General features: G+C 46.3%; 1 protein-coding gene across 5 annotated transcripts in view; it reads left to right on the top strand.

Moving 5' to 3' along the window:
* Positions 1-19367, top strand: part of MCC (MCC regulator of WNT signaling pathway) — a 2118336-nt gene that overhangs the window by 1276548 nt on the left and 822421 nt on the right. For all 5 annotated transcript variants that reach the window (XM_069625509.1, XM_069625508.1, XM_069625511.1 and 2 more), the window contains one exon: positions 8605-8768. In XM_069625509.1, the coding sequence (XP_069481610.1) occupies positions 8605-8768 (164 nt within the window). The remainder of the gene's footprint in view (positions 1-8604; positions 8769-19367) is intronic.

The following is a 19367-nucleotide window of genomic DNA, read 5'->3' as shown; positions in this document are numbered from 1 at the left end:
GGTGTGTAAGCCGGTTTAGCTAAGCTTGACCCTTTGTGCTGGTATTGGACCCCACTTCATCTCCGCCTTGCAATTCGAGTGATTGGATCAAGGCTGGGTGATGTTAGGTTTTATGATTTGCTTTACAATCCTCAGAGAGCTCTCTTTAGCCACTCGTCTCAAAATCGGATTTTACATTAAACACACATTTCTACATTAGTCACTTTTATACAAATCACATATAAAGATGCCATATTTCACATAGCAGCTATTCCTCAAAACCCTGCAGTGGTGGGATCTTGTCTCCCCTTTCTACAGAATTTTGCCCTTTTCGCTATGTACACACTTTCCAATTTTTCTACAAATTTCCACTAATATGCGTGTTTAACATGGGGACATGTGTGTACATTTTCACAATTATAACAGTAATAAATTTAGCATAAAATCACATATCTTGCCATTCCTGCCCAGAACATGTCACACGATTATGCCGCCTCTTCACACGTTCAGCTGGAAATTAAATGAACTGTCATTTTTATATTTTTCACCATTTTGAATAGCAAGTTATAAGTCATTTAAAATGTGTTCTGTGTTCATGTTTAGCAACAAATGGTTGCTTGGTTCAGCCTCTTTTTGTCTCCCTGCAGTCCAAGGCATCCCCCTCCTGGCTTCTTCCTTCCAGAGGCCATTTACGACCCCTTTTCACACTTCATATTTCCTGGGCTGCACTTGGTCATTTTTCCTTTGCTCTCTCTAGACAAATGTCTGGGCTACCCAGCACTTAACACCTCCCTGTGAGTTTCTGCTGAGGAGGAAGACCCCCCTTCCAGGAGGAAACCTGCTTTTCCAGTTCTGGCAGCCCCAGCCAAGCTAATTAACTTTTAAACTTAGAAAAAAAACCACATCTGTTGCATCACATACAAATACATTCTTTCTTGGCCTTAAAATCTGTGGAAGCAAAAACACAACTAAAATTTGTATTCCTTTTTGGCAACAATCCTGTTTGTTTGTTAATTCAGCAGACTTTTGAGTTTTAGGTCATTGTAGAGCTTTCTCAGTCCTCTCTGACAGCTGTCATTCTGGCGGCCTATGGTACTGCACCCAGATTTTGGCATAGAAGCTGTCAGCTTCCAGACTTTGTATGTTTCACAATGTTTCATTTGATACATGAATCTTAGCACCAGGCAAGATTGTGAATGTTGAACGTGTTGTGTCATAGGCATTTTGAAGTTTTTGGCAACAAAACAAATGTCATTTGTAGGCACTGTTAGGGAGAATTCTCTCTTTAGGCTGAATTTCCTAACCTAGTGAGTCCCCCAGCAGCTTTACTGGATTTCTGGAGTTAGTTTTTTTCTCCTGCCGAGAGTGAGACTCTCCTTTTCTCACACTCTTGGACATGATTTATGGTATTCCTTTGACTGGTAATGTGTTTTATGGGCTATGGGGTCCTTTACTCCATAGGGTCTCATGTGTTTTTCCTATGTGTGTTACACAGCACCCTGCGTGCATTAACACAGGGGTGTCATAGTGACACCCCACCATAGACTCCATACCATTGGCTTTACTAGTCCCAAATTATTAACAGAAACCAGTACAAACCATCATATTGTGGACATACTGGTCGGGGCAATTCGCTTGCCCCGGGGTCTGTTAGTCGAGGGGGCACGTCTCCGTCCCCCCTGATCGAGTTTTGGCTGGTGGCAGTGGAAACTACTTTTTATATTCGACCGCGAATATTTCCCTATGGGATTTTCCCATTGTTCGAGGCTACCAACTTTAATTATTTAATTCTCATAGCCTCGAACATACCGCCGGTTTATTTAATTAATATTAATTCTCTGGTTGGTATTTTTTGCCAAGACTCGATTCTAAAATGGCGTTTGTGTTCTCTTCTGTGACTCCAACCCAAGTCGAGCCCTTTGTTCCACTTTTTGGCGGGCTTCTCCACAGAAGCCTCCAAAAGTGGTGCCACTCTGTCTGGGTACCACAGAGGGTGTGGGAGGGGGTTTAGGCACCCTGGACTGAGTTACCTTGCTAACTCAAGCCGCACTCGTGTGTGATTGGCCCAAGTGGTGAGCCGGCCGGCTCACCACTTAGCATGTTTGAGTGACAGCTAGGCTGAGTGAATGGGGGTTTTCTGCATAAAAGCAGGGCTTTGGGGACTGGAACTTCAGAAGTCGCCACAGGACCTGAGAATCTGACGAGGGAGAAGCTGAGCTGACCTACCACGACGACACCACTGGTGGAGCCCTGCAGAACCGACTCACCACTTCCCAACGACAGAGAAGATCTCCCGGCTGGAGAGGCTTCTTCCCCTGACTGGTGGGCACAACCAGTTTACCTTTCCTTCTTCGCACCCCAGCCCGGTTTGTGGTCCAACTGCCCGTGCCAAGCACCCCGGCAGCCGGATAGCCACTCACCACTGAACCGCGAATCACCGGACAGCTCCTTGTACCTGAGAAACTCTGCGGCTGGTTTCTTCCCTGGCAGTGCAACGGACTCCTGTCTTCCTCCACGACGAGATCCTCTCGTCCCCCGGACGAGGCACCGGTTTGCATCCGCTGCCAGGAACAACTGCCCCCGCTGGAGCGTTCTCACCACTATAAGGTACCGTGTCCGCCAGGCCTCCCTTTCTAAAGATTGCAACAAGGTAATAATAACTCCTTAACCTTCTGGACTGGCCGCCTTGACCCTCTAACTGGTCCCTTTCTTTGATCCAACTCCTTTTTGAACCGTTACAAGACTTTTGTGCACTGCAACTGTGTGACCTTGGACACATTTCGTTTCGATCCTCTTAAAGCGGATCCGGCCTACTGACTCTGAATTCACGGTGTTACTTTGCCTTCCTCTCTTGTTGTGTTCGTGAAAAAGTGTTGGGATCTGTTTCAAGTTGTTCTCTGTTTTTCTTTCCCTTTTAAAACGAACTATTAGAGTGCCATCTACGTTAAGCGCTCACCGCTGTCTGAAAATAAGTGGGGCTTTACTTAAGACTTGTCTAATATTCTTTTAAGGGAGTGTATATCTTTTAGTGACCATGTTTTTGAATTGCTTACTATTAGTGCCTGTGTGTTTTTCTAGATGTGGTTTTAAATAAATAATTATATCTCTTTTACACCAAGCCCTGGTCAGTGTTTACTTGTTCTATTGTGTGCTCTTGACCTATTGTGAATACTCTGTATACTGCCTAACTCTTCTTGAGGGAAGTCTGACTGCTCAGCCACAGCTACCAAGTGAATCTGTGTGGTACAGACTGCTACCAAGTGGGTTTACTGCCAAACACCTGTAGTCCTAAATCTTTTGCAGTGGTCCCAGAGGGAACTGCACAGGTTTCTGCCTAACAGGCACATTTTGGGGTTTTATTTACAAAGTGCTGCTTTTCTCTCTGCACTCTGTTTGCTGGTCATGGAACCCACTGGCACCTTTTCTACAGGGTGTGCTCCATTTCCCCTGCACATGCACCATGGGTGACAGGTTGTGCATCCCTCTTTTTGTGCTGAAGCACACGGTTTTGGGAGGTTTTTTGCAAGTTTTTGTCACGCACAAGGGTTTTGCCGCCATTGTTGCCATTTCTTTCCCCATAACTGGCAAGAGATTTCGCATAGCACAGCGGAGTGGGTCAATACATCCCACACAGCAAGATACTGATTAGGAGGGACAGGACACTCCGTCTTCGGCAAGGGCCTTTCACTACTACTACGGTTTAGCAGAATATCTGGCCATCCGTCAGCCCCAGAAGCAGCTGCCGGAGTCGGGGGTCTGGCGGAAGTACTCACCATCAAGGCGGAATCAAGATCTGGCATCCCTTTGCAGAAGGACACAGAGGCTCTGGCTGAGAAGGGTTGGCTCAAGCCCCACTTCACACAGTCAGTAAATAAAAGACTGGAGGCGAAATTCAGGCAGGTGGAGGGCGATGCACTGCTCTTGTCAGTTCACTCCCAGCCACTGTCGTCAGTCATTGCGGCAGCTTCCATGAACGCCAAACTTCAGACCTCTTCGGCTAGCACCCCAACTTCAGCGCTACTGGGCAAGGAAGAAAAAATGCTCAAGGCCTATGGGAGGATGATGTACTAATGTGGGGCTCCACCTCTGACAGGCCAGCGCTGATGCCATACTGGTGGCTGCTACTCAACGGCTGTGGAGGGAAATGGCAAACTTCCTCCCAGACATTCCAGCCCACAAACAAGCCTCCTTTAAGGTAGGGCTTGCTGAAGCAAAACTAGTGGCACAGGACATCATGGAGGCCACAGTGGCATACCTAGATACTGCTAGCAGGGCTATCTGCGTGGCAACAGACATGCAAAGGGCGGCCTGGCTTAAGGCGACCAGGTTCAACCCTCACTTTCAGGACGTTTGGCAGCTTCTGGGGTTTCCAGGACCGCAGAGCCAGGCAACCGGACAGGTCGCCCAGCCAACATAGGCGAAAACACCAGAAGACGTTACGTGAAGGCTTCTTTCAGTCCCCCTCCCAGTTATCTGCCTCGACCCAAAGAAGCAATGACGGCTCGTTTCAGTACCACAGCACCCCAGTCAGGGGCAGGTTGGCCCTGCACAGTCAAGCTTGGCGTGCACGCTTTACAGACTCATGGGTGATTTCGGTAGTCTCCTCCGGCTTCCGATTTCCCCTACTGTCACCGCCCCCTTTGCCCCCCCACAGATCGGGACTCCTTCACTCTTTGCAGAAATACGCTCCCTCAGCAGGGGCAGGGCTTTAACTCCTGCATCTTTGCTATTCAAAAGAAGAACCAGGTGGGCCTGCGAGTGGTCCTAGATCAATCCTTCCTGAATCTCTACCTACCTCTGCAGAAGTTTAAAATGGTGACGCCAGCTCGTATAGCGGAGTAGCTGTGTGAGGGGGGACTGGACGTGCTGCCTGGATCTGAAGGACGCATATTTACACGTCCCCATGGTGCAGTCTCATCGATCCTTCCTCAGGTCCCTGGTCAACAGGTTGCAATTTCAATACAAGGTGCTGCTGTTCAGCTGAATTCATCGCAGAGGGTATTCACAAGACTGGAGAACGCAGTGGCTGCTCTGCTCATTTCGGAGGGCCACCATCCTTACCTGTTATTCCGAGGGGTGTCCCCGGAGCAGGTCAGGTATTAAGTGGCCAGACTCGGGAGTACACTCTACGAACTGGGGTTCTCAATCAACTTCTAGAAGTCTCAGCTCTACCCTACACAAACACTGGTGTTTTTGGGGTGCTGTGGGATACCCAGAAGCGTAAGGGGATCCCCACTGGGGAGAAGGTGGCGGCGATCAACGCTTCTGTATCTCACTTCCTCAGCAGATCATGAACTATGGCCTGGTGATACCAGCACCCGCTGGGAGTTCTGGCAGCATGCCTCCTGGCTATCCCTTACAGCAGGTTGCAAATGAGGAGGCTGCAGCTGCATTTTTTCGGCATCCTCAGATCTGGATTTGGGTCATCATGGAGCCCAGGTCACTATACCCGCTGACCTACAGCAAGACCTCACATGGTGGGGGCAGGATACAATCCTCATGGTGCGCAGGCCGTTCAGACGTTCATACTATAATTATAGATTCCTCACTCCAGGGGTGGAGGACTACCCTGGGGACACATTCAGTACATGGTCTGTGGTCCAGGACACACAAACAAAAACACATTAACTGGCTGGAAATTATGGCCATTTCGCTCGCACTCAAGGCATTCCTCCCTTAATCGGGAGCAGTGCAGTTTGCAATGGAGAGCATCCAGACTTGCCAGCAGTTTGAGTCCTGGGTGGAAGAGGGCATAGCTCCCTCTGCGATGCGCTTCAGATGCGCTTCAGATCCCCTGGGACTGGATGTGGGCATATGCATTTCCTCCTACCCCTCTCATCCACAAGGTTGTTTGCAAGATTAGGCATACTCAGTGGCTGCCTCTCATTCTCCTAGCACCTCAGTGGCCAGCCAGGCCCTGGTTCGCAGACCTTCGACAGTTGTCAGTCCAGCCAGAAGTACCTCTCCAATTGGGGAAGGATGTGCATTTGGCATAGCAAGGGGGGGAGTGGTCCTCCACCCCTACCTGGAGGGGCTAGCCCCAGAAGCCTGGTAACTCTTCAACATCTCCAGCTGTATCGAGACAACCTGGAAATCATCCAGGGAGCCAGGAGTCGGGCTACTCGTACTCGAAAACAGTACAAAAGCAAATGGGCCAGGTGCTGTTTCTGGCCCAAGGAAAACGGAGAGGACCCGCTTTCTTGCACGCTGGACCAGGTGTTGTCTTTTTCAGCGTACTTAGCCAGATCAGGGCTCCAGGGTGTCACCTGTGGGACATACCTAGTGGCCATTGGCACATACAGGAACTCAGACAAGCTTACTTTCTCATCTGCCAACACAGTGGTGAAAAGACATCTGGTGAGGTTAACCAGGCTGATGCCGCCTGTCAGACGCCCGCACCCAGTCTGGGACCTTAACGTACTTAGCGCCCTCACGCACAAACCATTAGAGCCCATGGCCTCAGTGGACATCAATTTGGTCACGCTCAAGACAGTGCTACTAGTGGAGCTTACTTCAGCTAGCAGAGTTAGCGAGATGCAGGCACTAGTGGCTTCCCAGCCCTACACTATGTTTCATCGGGAAAAGGTTGTGCTCTGCACTCAACCTTTGGGAGGAAGCTCCTTCTGCATTAACTAAGAAATTGTGCTCCCCACTTTCGTTCCGAACCACAAGGAAGATGACGAATAGGTTCTTAACTGTTTGGTCGTCAGAAGAGCACTGAAATTCTATCTTGACAGAACCAAGGGCTTTCGCAAAACGGGCGCCCTGTTCATCACCTTTGGAGGGTCAAGACCTGTTCAACAAGCATCCAAAGCTTCAATAGCTAGATGGATGATTGCTGCCATCCAGGTGGCATACAAGGCTCGGCAAAAAGAATCACCAAGGGGCATGCATGCTCATGCGATCAGGGCCAAGGCAGCAGCTGTTGCCTTCCAGCATCACGTACCGTGGCAGGTGATTTGCAAGGCAACGACATGGGCCACCCCATTGGCCTTCTGCAAGCATTACTCTCTGGATGCTAGTACCAGGGCTGACGGAGCATTTGGCCTGGCTGTCCTTTTGTAATCTGTTTGCCTAAAATCTCTCCTCACCAGGACGGATGTATCCGTGGTAGTCGCCCATAAAGGATGGAGGAATTAAGTGTTACTCACCGGAGTGACTAACATACTCCTAGTTCATAGTCCGCTTTCATCCATAAGATGTTGAGCAGTTTAATACAGCTGATGCGTCAAAGGGGGCTTAGGTGTCGCGCTAGTATACATTTAAAGGGAAAGAGTTATTTTTCTGGTGAAAAAGGTTCTGTTCCCATCCCTAGCGAGGGACGCCAATACAGGATGGGAGGAAAAGGGGACTATGGAGTAGGAGTGCGTTAGTCACTTAATTTAGTATCCTGGTCAAAGCTCTGTGTTTCTACCGAACGTTTTGGCCATTCCATTCTTGTTCCATGTTCTTCTGCAACCCCAGTCAAGTTGTTCATCTTTTGTGTTTTTTCACTTGTTCGAGCTCTCTTCACTAGACACACAGTCTAGCTAATCACCCTTTCAGTTTTAGACAATCCCATAACCTCTCAGAAGTGTGGATGATTTAAAACCTCTTCTTGCCCAGGGGGAAACATTTATCCGGGTTCTGGCTCTTAAATTCGCTTCTGCCCATTTCCCTCCAAAAGATGGGAACATAATTGCATGCTCACTAGACAGCCAAAGCATCCAAATGTTTTGAAAGGGTATGGCAGAGCAACTTTGTTTTTTGCATTATTTATACATTCCGCATTCTCCTTGGGTAATGCTTGTGCTTTAAGGTCAACATTTGTTTTACAGCAAGTCATTCTATACCAAACGTCAGCACACAAGAGCATAACTAATAAACAACAGCCACTTGATTTTCCAGCAGATTGGATTGTGGAATAAGCATTGGTTATCATTGGACTGTCCAGAGACACGTTTTCCGAGATCACAGATGTATAAGATGGCCATTTCCTGCTATGTATGCATGTTCTAAACAATGAGCTAGCTATGAAGCCCAACCACATCCCCACTGCAGAGGCCTAAAGGTGGCCTCCTTTGTGAGTCACAATCTTTATAAGATAAGTCATGATTGTATTTGTTTTTTTAGAACCCTTTCATCAATTCATGTTTTTGGTTTGGGGAAAATGTAGTAGTCTATTTGTAAACATTTTCATTGTAATCTCTGCTGTACAGAATGGCTTGCCCTAAGGTCCCTCTGCAAACCCAACTACTCCACCTACTACAGTTAAGGTGTGGAAGTCCTGTCTTTAAGACACAGGCTTGGACGTGTTCTTTATTTTAATGTGTTTTGTTTAATGAAAGCAGTATCCCATGTTCCTCTTTTTGATCAGGCATGGCTCTTTTTTTTAATTAAGTGGTACTCCTGGACCAGTGAAGTCCCCATGCTCACCCTCACCACAAAACATTAGTGGCTTGTGTCCTTTTCCTACCATGATGCATGTTTTATTCCAATGTCTTTTAGTGATGGAGAAAGTGAGACTGAGGTACCGTAGAGTAGTGGATTGCAATATCTTTTTTGTTTGTGAGCACAGACAAGTAGTCCATCAACGTGCAGTTTTTTCTTCTCTGAAATGACATCTCTTTATCATATTTCTGGCAGATAACTGTAGTGACCTCAACTCCGAGCTGCAGAGAGTGCTGACCGGCCTGGAGAAAGTGGTATGCGGGAGAAAGAAGAGCAGCTGCAGTCTATCAGTTGCCGAGGTGGACCGGCACATTGAGCAGCTGACCACTGCCAGTGAGCACTGTGACTTGGCCATTAAGGTACGGCAACCCCTCACCACGTACTACTGTGCATGAGTTTATAGATAAAGGGAATTGAAGGCTGTCACTGGGCGAGAATACAATGAGGCCACGTGTGTCAGAAATAGGACACCCATCTATTTTTTAATGAGTATTAGATTTATGTGAATTATGTGGTGGGCCGTATGTTCTGTTCAGAGCCTTGAAAGTCTTCCAATAGTTGGATTGAATCCTACAGAACATAGTAGTGCAATGTAAAACAAGTGGTGAATCTGCCATCACAGATGCTTCTGCTCATTTATATTTGGTAGATTAATAATTGTGTATGTGATTGTGAATTACTTGTTCATCCTGTATATTGAAATCAGCAGTGTGGTGCCTGGTGTATGCTTCTCGAAATAGTTGCCTGATCTTGCAACTGCAGAGAACCTAGAAGCTCCCACCTTGCATTTGCGTGTTTATCTTGTGCACTTACTGCAAGCTCTTAGTGATGGTTAGTGTACAAGATAATGAAGCTAATACACTCAGTGATCCACTATCTATTTTCAGGCCACCTAACTAATTCTATATTTATAAAGATGATCATGTGTGGGTTTGTGGCCTGGCAAAGTTTTGTTCCTTATACAATTCCACACCGTTTCACCAATCTGCATCAAATGTTGCATAGTTACCTGTTGCGGCCCTACAGACATTACTGGCTACACAACATTTGGACTCCCCACCCCTTTCCCCGGATTTCAGCACCCTCACACATGAGACTGTTGCCTGAAATCGGCGAATCATCACTGTGGTCGTAGAAGGGCCGGTCCTCAACCCTAGAATGCACGGTTTCTGAGACAGTTGCACCGCAATACAGCGCGCTACGCCCGGGTGATGCAAAAGGTGGGGAAGGGACCACAGTAGGTGCCATTATGCAGCAGTACACCAACTCTCTCCTCCCCCAACATCTGCTCCGGGGTATGTCAGCCAGCTGCACACGCCCATTCTCATTGCAGTTTATTTCAGAGAGCTAAGTACATCAAGCGATAAGAGAATGGGAACAGCGATCCACATGATAATTCATTTTTAACAATTGATGAGTGTTGTCATGTCTGTCCACAGAACCCGTTCGGAGTATGGGTACTTTTTGCTAGTTTGTTCACAAATTACCTTACTGGCCTTACGCTGACTGTCACAAAACTGAGTGGATTTTACAGAAGACATAATTCTGAAATGTAGACAAAATGTTTTATTTGGAACCAAATAAAATGTATATAACTCCAATAAGTAGTGAGGATAACTTTTCAAATTCAAGATTGCTCAAAAGAATGTCTCTTACAATGTCTTGTGAAGATACTTGAATCAAACTGTTTGGCGTAGATGATTTCCTTCTTTTTTTGCAGGGTTTTTTGAGGCTTGTATATGGTGTGGAAGACCTCCTCAGTCTCAAGCCCAGAGTAGTAGTTGCTGTACAACTTCCGTCACGTTTCCAAGACTGATTTTCATAAAGGACTCAATATTTCTTGCAAACCGGCGCCACCATTTGGCTGACCAAGGCTTTCCTATAGGCCTTTCACCACCTCCCTGGATTAGAGTCCCGGAACAATTGCTTATCAGGTCGCTATCACGCTCTCCTTGCTATCTGTCTGTGTGCTTGTACACATGGGAAATCTCTCAGGTTCCCTTTTTTCTCCTGCTCCCGTTCTCTTTTCTTGACCTCCTCTACAATTCACCACATGCTCGTTCCTCCATCCCTCCCAGTTTCACCAATTTAGGGACTTGAGGTTTCACTCCTCCTGATACTCCTTAGTCTTCCCAAGACTTGACATAATTTGCTCTCCAACATCATCTTATTTCTCAGTGTCACTTTCTACCACATTGCTTGATCTTTCCTCCCTCCTATTCTGTATAAACCCTCCTCTCCCTCTCAGTATTTTGTTTCCTCCTTCCTCAGTCTGATGTGGCACTTCCTGCTCTTCTTTTGCGCTTCCTATTGCCTTCCTCCAACCTCCTTCTGATGTTTTTATCCTTTTATAATATTCCTCCAATAATCGTATTGTTCTCATTTTCTTCCTCTTCTACCCTCTTAGCAGTTTCCTCCAACCTGTGGGTGCGATTTCTCGCCGTCACCATAACCAGTACAAGAGGGACCCTATAAAAACTCAAACAGAAAAGAGTTGAGTAAACATTGCTTTATTAACACACAAGCATTCGCGAATGGGCCACAAGTTCAACCGTCTCGCAAAGCAAGTCGTCAAAGTGCCGCCCTTTCCCCTGCACATCGTGGTCCTTTTATACCCATCTGTTTTACATTGTCATACATTGCTGCACATAGATTATGTCCACCACAAGGCGGTTCCTCCCAGTCATGACTTTGCATCAACGGTCAACAGTTCAACATCTGCTATTGTGGTTTCCTGTTATCTGTTATTCGCTCTCTCTCGTGCCCCTCTGTGTCCTTATCTCTGTGCACGAGGCTGTGCTTACTCATTCCTTCCCCCCACCCGCATCCTGCAGACAGTTTCAGTTAGACTCAGCTCATTTCGACACACATGGACCAAGCACAATCCTTCTGCAAAACAAGCTCTTGTCAGGTTAAACAGGCCTCTGTCTAATTTACAATTACTATCCCTATATGGACATTCTCAACAACTCATGCTAGTCTCGGCATCTGCAAGTATCGCCATCAAAAGGAAAGCCTCTTTTCTTTTATAGACGCACATTCATTTAGCGCACATAGTGAAAAATACAAAACTCCAAGTGTGAGCACAATATTACACATGCGGGCTCACCTTCAATCCACCCTTTTGCTCACACTTGAGCATCAATTTAGGCATTTCTAATCATCACATAATGTGTATACCATAATCTTCTCCAGGCCTCCCATGTCCAGGCATTCCTGTTGTACATGGCTTTTGTTTGTTGCATTTAGGCATGTTACGGTGGAGGAACACATGGAAACACAGCACGACACACATACCGGGAAACATTGGATGCAGAGACAAATTCCTACAACTATTGCCGCTAGAACCAGTATAGGCGTAAGAAGTTGCCATCCAATTTCTTTCAGGAGCTTCATCCACCAGCTATCTCCTGACCCTTCCTCCTGGTGGATGCTATCCGCCACTTTATGCAGTTTGTTTACTCCATCCAGGATTCCTGTACTCCCTTCTGGTATGTAAACACAGCATTGGGATCCCACCAAAAAACAGACTCCGCCCCTTTCTGCAGTGAGTATTATTATAAAGCAGCTTCTGTAGTCTTCTTAGGGTTATTTGTAAGCACTTTATTATACGTTACATAAGCTGTTAACTAGGAGAGACCACCGGGCCCCATCACCCAGGCTCAACTGACCAGGCTGGAACCCTGGGGCATGATTTATTACCAAACATTCCACAGGCTCACTTAGCATTCCAAGATAGGACACATCAACATTCCTGCAGGCATGCACTGGCAATAAGCACATCATAACACATCTCCCCTCTTTCGAATAACAATCCAAACAAAGGGAAGCCACATACACACGCATTAAGTTATAATCCCAAACATCTTTTGGAGGGACGTTACACAAAAGAACAGGTGTCACTGCATCTACATTAAACTTCAGTTTTCACAACATCAGAAACTTGAGATGCTTCGCTACCATTTGACAGCTTCAGACTTCATGCTCACTAAGGTGGGATATGATCCCAATCCCTTCACCACTACTCTATCTTCCAACTTCACTCTTTATTAATCTGGGACGAAATCCCTACAGATGCTTCATACTTCAAACTATGCTGCTGGTTAAAATGGGGCGCTATCCCTTCTCCAACGGGACGCTATCCCTTCGGACGGTGGGACGCTAACCCTACTCGCAATTTTGGGACGCTATCCCTTCAGACAGTGGGATGCTATCCCTACTAACAGCGGGACGCTATCCCTTCAGACAGTGGGATGCTATCCCTACTCACAATTTGGGACGCTATCCCTATTCACAGCGGGACGCTATCCCTATTCACAGTGGGACGCTACCCCTACACACAACGGGACGATCTCCCTTCTCCAACGGGACGCTATCCCACACACACACTGGGACGCTATCCCTATTGTTACAGTGGGACATCATCCCTTCTCCAGCGAGACGCTATTCCTAATTCAATGGGACGCTATCCCTTTCTCAATGGGAGGGTATCCATACCTGTCCGCACCACTCAACAATGGAGATAAGCTCCTACTTCATGCCAATTAACTTTTGTTCTTACACATTCTCATAACTGTGCCATAGTAAACACATATAAATACATATACCCTTTAAGACCATATTGCAGAGCAAAGCAATCCTAAAAGACCATGCTGGTTTCCAGCCGCAAACCTAAAATGCCTCAACAGAGTTAGTGCTAGTTCACATCTTCATACTACCATTCGCATAACCTCTCTTCTGCAACCATTAGTGCATAGGAATTCTCTCCTATAAGTCCATGTTGCAGTAGCAACGTACCCTGAAATGCCTCAAAGGAGTTAGTGCTAGCACACTCGGGGTCTCTTTCTTGTGCTCTTTCTTAAATCACCACGAGTACTTCCATCAACGATCTACAAAGCCAATGTGATAACACAGCCGTAACATGAACGTTAACCTTAAACTCAAGTTTCACAAAAAATTCAAAGGATACATGTCAACAGGATGGTGCATGACGGCTAAGCACTTTCGTACAACCCCGAAGATTCTCACTGTGCGCTCACCTCTCATGCTCAAACACACACATTTTTGACACTTTATTGCCATTTACCCGCATACAAATGCATACAACTAATACATCTTTGAAGCATGTCATTACATTGCACACTCCGCCGTCGGGCATCTCCAGCTCTAGTTACCGACATACTGCATTACAGTCATAGCAGCCAGGCCCTTACACTTCTCGCACCCCCGCCGGGATGACATGTCGCACCTCTCTTTTAGCATCATAACATTCGCATTTTTCTAGGTTTATCTACCTTGGCTCTAATTAATACCAACAATGCTTTCCCTACTACACGGAAAGCAGTACATCTGAAAAAGGATACATTCATTTTCCATGGCTTGGACAAAAAAACTTGTACCCTCTACTGACAAGATCTTTACGTCTGGGCATTCTTACTTCTTATATCAGTGGAGGCACAATTAGATTGCTTCCTCTGTCGACTTACAATTACCCTTTCACCCGCAAGTATCAGTCCCAAATGACCAGTGCTATTCCCGCTCAATACAGTGACAGCATCATTTTCTATCTTACACGGGAACTTGTTGTTTTTCTTGATTGCCCCCCGTCATTGCTCATCAATGCTTCTTGCCCCCAATAACGCCACTAGCTTTAGCGCATACCCATTTGGGCATCTGCATTCTAGATCCTTCGACGACGGGACCACACTACACATATACTGTCTCCTTTACTTAAAAGCACAACTTAAACACAGATACTGGCATTTTCCGCCCCGTACGTTTTACCTCAACCTTTGGTGCAAATTCTTCCTGGTACTGCCTCTACACAGATCACACTTTGTAAAAGCTTTACCCCAACTTCTTCTCCTACAAAGCACTTACAGCTTCAGCAATTTTGCTATAGCTCTACCTCAGGTCGTGACACTTACCCATACTTCAGACTTCATACTTTACTAAAATGGGAAGTAATCCCTACAGCATCTTCATCTTCACAACTTTACTCATATGGGACGGCATCCCTACACTTGCTTCAGATTTCAAAACCTACTGCTAGGGGACGTAATCCCTATACTGGCTTCAGACTTAATATTTTAATAACAAGGACAAAAACCCTACACTTGCTTCAGACTTCAAACTTTACTGCGCGGGGACGTAATCCCTCAAACTTCAGACTTCATGCTCAACTTTACTGCACGGGGACGCAATCCCTCAAACTTCAGACTATATGCTCAACTACTTAGGGAGGTCAACCTTACACACAATGGGTCTCTATTCCGACTTCAACCCCAGACTTACTTCACTCATGATGCAACTACATCCTCTCCTGAAGGCGCTACCTTCATCTATTTTGGAACTTCTTGCACACTTCACCATTGGCAATTTACTACACTTCCCACACTTCCTGAAATTTTGGTAATCTCAAATACTCTTCCACACTTCTTAAACTTAAAGCAACTTTAAGTATTATCTACATCACTTCAACTTTATGCTCGTTTTCCTACAAGTCCATGGCCAGATGGTGACCCTAAGCCTTACTCCACACTTAAAAGTCTGTATTGGGTCTTGCAATGTATCCTAAAATCCTCAAAAGATTAACATCTAGCACACTCATTCCTGTTGCATGAAAACACACCCACACAACACACTACTAAATTGACTGCAGACTATCAAGGCCCCATGAAACCCATACGTGTCCATAAAAGTCCTTCTTGAAACTCCTCAAATGGGTTTTTCTTCAATCACAATACGACAAAGCTTCAACAGGACATTTCAATCACCGATACTGGTATGCAGTGTATGCTCTTCATTCAGTCCCATTAGCCACATCCGCTGCTGCCCCACATTGCTAACTCACTTAGCATAATATGACACCAATAGCCCATACACTTTTCAAAGGATACTTAAAGTCCCCGTAACACGAGAACATCTTCCTTCGAACACCTCATACAGAGGCATATTTGTCCCTTTGTTCTTCCCACCGGGTTGCATTGACCAACAGTTTGTAATCACCTCCTTTGATACTGGTACTACGCCAGGGGTACCTTGGCAGATGCAAATGGGAGCATGCATCAAACTTCTCACTGCACTCCAATACTTTGCATCCTTCCTTCATACGAACGAGATCAGTACTTCAAACGCTGTTGTCTTGCTTCCTCGGTCTTCCGGGATGCGATGTGATTGGATGTGCGTCAAAGAGGGTCCTTTTCTCTTAACCCTCGTCTCACTTCAGACTCTCCTGCACTGCAGAGTGGCGTGGCCCTTTTTTCTTTTTGTTATGCTCCGTACAGTCAATGCACACGCTGTCATGGCTTCCAACCTTTCTTCCGCATTGCACATCCGGCGTGATACAACCGAGGGTCCTTTTCTCTTCCCTACATCCGTCCTCAGCCACACTCGCTTTACGTTGCCTGTTCGTACGGGCCGATCATACGGGGCACATCCGTGGCGCATCCATTGGCAGTTACGGCTTTGCTACGTCCCCACCTACGGGGCCAAGATTCTGCAAATGAATACAATTCCAGTGTTCCATCGGATAGTCAACTCTCCAGGACGCACCCTGACGTCATCATTTCTACACATGCAGGCAAGCTGTCTTAACTCCAGGTGCCCAACCGTCATCCATCGATAATGGAGGCCTTTGCTCACAGTCTTCAGTCAACACTTGTTTAACATAGAAAGCCACCGCACCTTCTGTTAACCAGCACATCAGCTCTTCAACTTTTCTTTCTGGCACACAATTATAACCATCTTTCGCCTGATCATGGTGTCTGGAGAAACTCCAATTTACGCTCCTCTTTAACAGTCTCTATATTCTGTCACTGAATTCAGGGTAGACGACGTGTGCTAATAGAAAATAACTTCCAACTTTACACTTCATCTTCACGGGCACTGCTCTTACCAGGGGTGTTAGGGTTTTCTTTACTGCCTCAGTACGAATAACACTTTTCCTTGCTTGACCCTGGGGCTCCACATTTCTTTTTATTAGCCCAAACGCCCATCTGGAGTTTGTTTACTTCCAAATCTCTTGTGCTCTACTTCACATCTGCTAAGATTACTTCAAGCTTTATTGCTTCAACCTTATGGGGCCAGCGCATCATTCAGGGGTTTTAATTATATTTAGGGGCTACACTGGTTCACTTCTTCCACATCCCCTTATCTTCTCTTTCTTATCCCCTGCGCTCTAGAGCCCCTGGGTGATGGGACTTACTTCTGGATGACTGGGGGCAGTGGTCTCTCTGCTTCTTCTGCTGCTCCCCCACCACAGCTCAGCTTTCTTCCTCTCCGCATGGGTTCTTGAAAATCCTCGTCGCCAATATTATAAAGCAGCTTCTGTAGTCTTCTTAGGGTTATTTGTAAGCACTTTATTATACGTTACATAAGCTGTTAACTAGGAGAGACCACCGGGCCCCATCACCCAGGCTCAACTGACCAGGCTGGAACCCTGGGGCATGATTTATTACCAAACATTCCACAGGCTCACTTAGCATTCCAAGATAGGACACATCAACATTCCTGCAGGCATGCACTGGCAATAAGTACATCATAACAAGTATGTCTAAGACATACCTATTTTGGAGAGCCACTAGCCGAATTGCTTTCATTTCATAAGTGATGTTTTCCATTAGGTCTGCAGATTCTTCGATTACGAACTCAAGGGCCCTGTTTAGCTTTTGGATTTCTTGACTGTTCATAAAGATGCCCGCTGGAGGAACCAGGACCCCCCATCAGATCTATAAACGTTTCCCATCCTGTAGGTTGATACGTAGGAATTATTGGGTTTACTGCTCGTTTATTTCTGCTGTGTATCTCTTTATGCAGAGTAGACGGGGCATATACCATCACAGCCGGCATTATTCTGGCTATGTAACATACCCCAACAAAATCTTTGGCTAACCACAAATAAGCCCTCTTGTTACAGACGTAGGCATGTCCTTCAATCTGTAACAATCCCTTCGTGTAGTTATTTAGATTCACCATTTGACTGCACCCCGAGATCATTCTTTGATTACCTCTTGCGCTCCTCTTAAAACATATATTCTTTGGCCTAAACTCTTGTGTGATGGTGATAGGCACAAACTGGTATTTTCCTCTTACCTTCTGTGTTTGAGGAGCATACACTTATCCGTTCAGGGACTAAACCAGCATACACGGGTGTAGACATAGTTCAGTATATGGCTCAGTATACAGCGTATATCAGTTGCAACCTAGCGATATAGCAATATCCCCTATTTAAAGCACCAGTGTCCTTATTACTCTAGTAGTGGTAGGTCTCACCGAAAACCTTCATCCGATCTGTCCCACGTCTCGTAGTGCCTGTCCCAGGAGGGGAACGCCGAAGGCCCTTCAGGCTACAAGCCCGTCGTCTTCAGTAAGGCACAATTCTGCTAAAACCAACAAGAGAGTCCAAATGTTCATCTCCCTAATGATCAACGTTCAAAACAGTGTCCTTACACGTTGCTTGGCACATACACGTCACGGGATCGGAGGCGATGGGCACACCTGTCACTGGCATCTGGCAATACACTTGCAACCTGCGGTTTGTCGGTTCCTTTTTCTGGAGGAATCAATAGTGGCAGCGTCTTCTTAATATGATTTGCGTGGTACCAGTGCGGTTTGCCATCAACTTTTACCGCAGTTTGTGTCGCGAGGAGCACCTGAAACGGGCCCCTCCATCTGGGTTGCAGTCCGCTGGTGCGATCGAAGGCTTTTATAACAACCCAGTCACCGGGCTGCACGTCGTGACCTTCTCCTATCAGAGGAGATGGAGCTACTGCGTTCACCTGTGCATTAATAGAAATCAGTCTATTAGTTAACCCAATACAGTACTGTTGTAATGCAGGCCATGCTTGCTCAGACAATCTCTTAGGTGATATGGGGGTCCCAATACTTGGTGGGCGCCCCATAACAATTTCGAAAGGAGATAAACCATGTGTACGCTTAGGCATAGTACGCATACTCAATAATGCAATAGGCAATGCATCCGGCCATTTCAGTCCCGTTTCAGCACAAGCCTTTGCCAGTTTGTTCTTCAGTACCTTATTTGTGCCCTCTATAATCCCAGCTGATTGAGGATGAAAAACTGCATGGAAACGTTGATCAATACCAAGGGCCTTGCAAACTTTGCTTACTACTTCACCAGTAAAATGAGTCCCATTGTCAGACCATAGATATCTGGGGACCGTATACAAGGGCACCCAGTGTTTCAATATGCATTGTGCTGTGGAGGTGGCACTATTGTCCCGCAGGGGATATGCTTCCACCCATCCTGAGAACCCACATTTCATCACCAAACAGTAGGAATGTTTATTTACAGGCTCCAGCTGTATAAAGTCCATATACACCACCTCAAAAGGGCAGGTGGGTAACTTACTGTGGCCCGCCGGGGCCGGTACCCCTTTCCCCACATTATATAAAACACATATTTCACATTGTTTTGCCCATTGGCGACAATACATTCCCAATCTTTTGTTGTACCACACAGTACTTAAAACTTCTTCCATAGTTCTTGCGTTAACATGGGTTGGACCATGAGTCACGCTCACTATCACAGGTAAGTATGCGTCAGGTAGTACCCAGGTGTTCGTTTTGGTATGTGCCCATAGCCCATCTACCGTCTCCTCATATTGATCATCCTTGTGCCAAGATAGTCTTTCTTCAATGGTTGCATCTGCTTGGATTTCCTTTACGCGCTCCTTCGTCCCTTCCATAGTCACATCCCTCCCCACTATGAGCTGTCGGGCTTCCCACCGAGTGTCCCTTGTGGCAGCTAGTTTAGCCATCTGGTCAGCCAAAGAATTTCCCTGCGTGACATAATCCAGTGTTTTTTTATGCGCTGAGCACTTCACTACGGCCACCATTTTGGGCAGCGTAAGGGCTTGCAATAATTCAGCAATCAATCGGGCATGTTTAATAGTATCACCTTGGGAGGTTAAAAACCCACGCTCTCCCCAGAGTTTACC

This window comes from Ambystoma mexicanum, chromosome 6p (assembly GCF_040938575.1).
Source record: "Ambystoma mexicanum isolate Mex_15411 chromosome 6p, UKY_AmexF1_1, whole genome shotgun sequence".
Lineage (NCBI taxonomy): Eukaryota > Metazoa > Chordata > Amphibia > Caudata > Ambystomatidae > Ambystoma > Ambystoma mexicanum.
The sequence above is the reverse complement of the archived record's forward strand: the minus strand, read 5'-3'. Positions and strand labels throughout refer to the sequence as shown.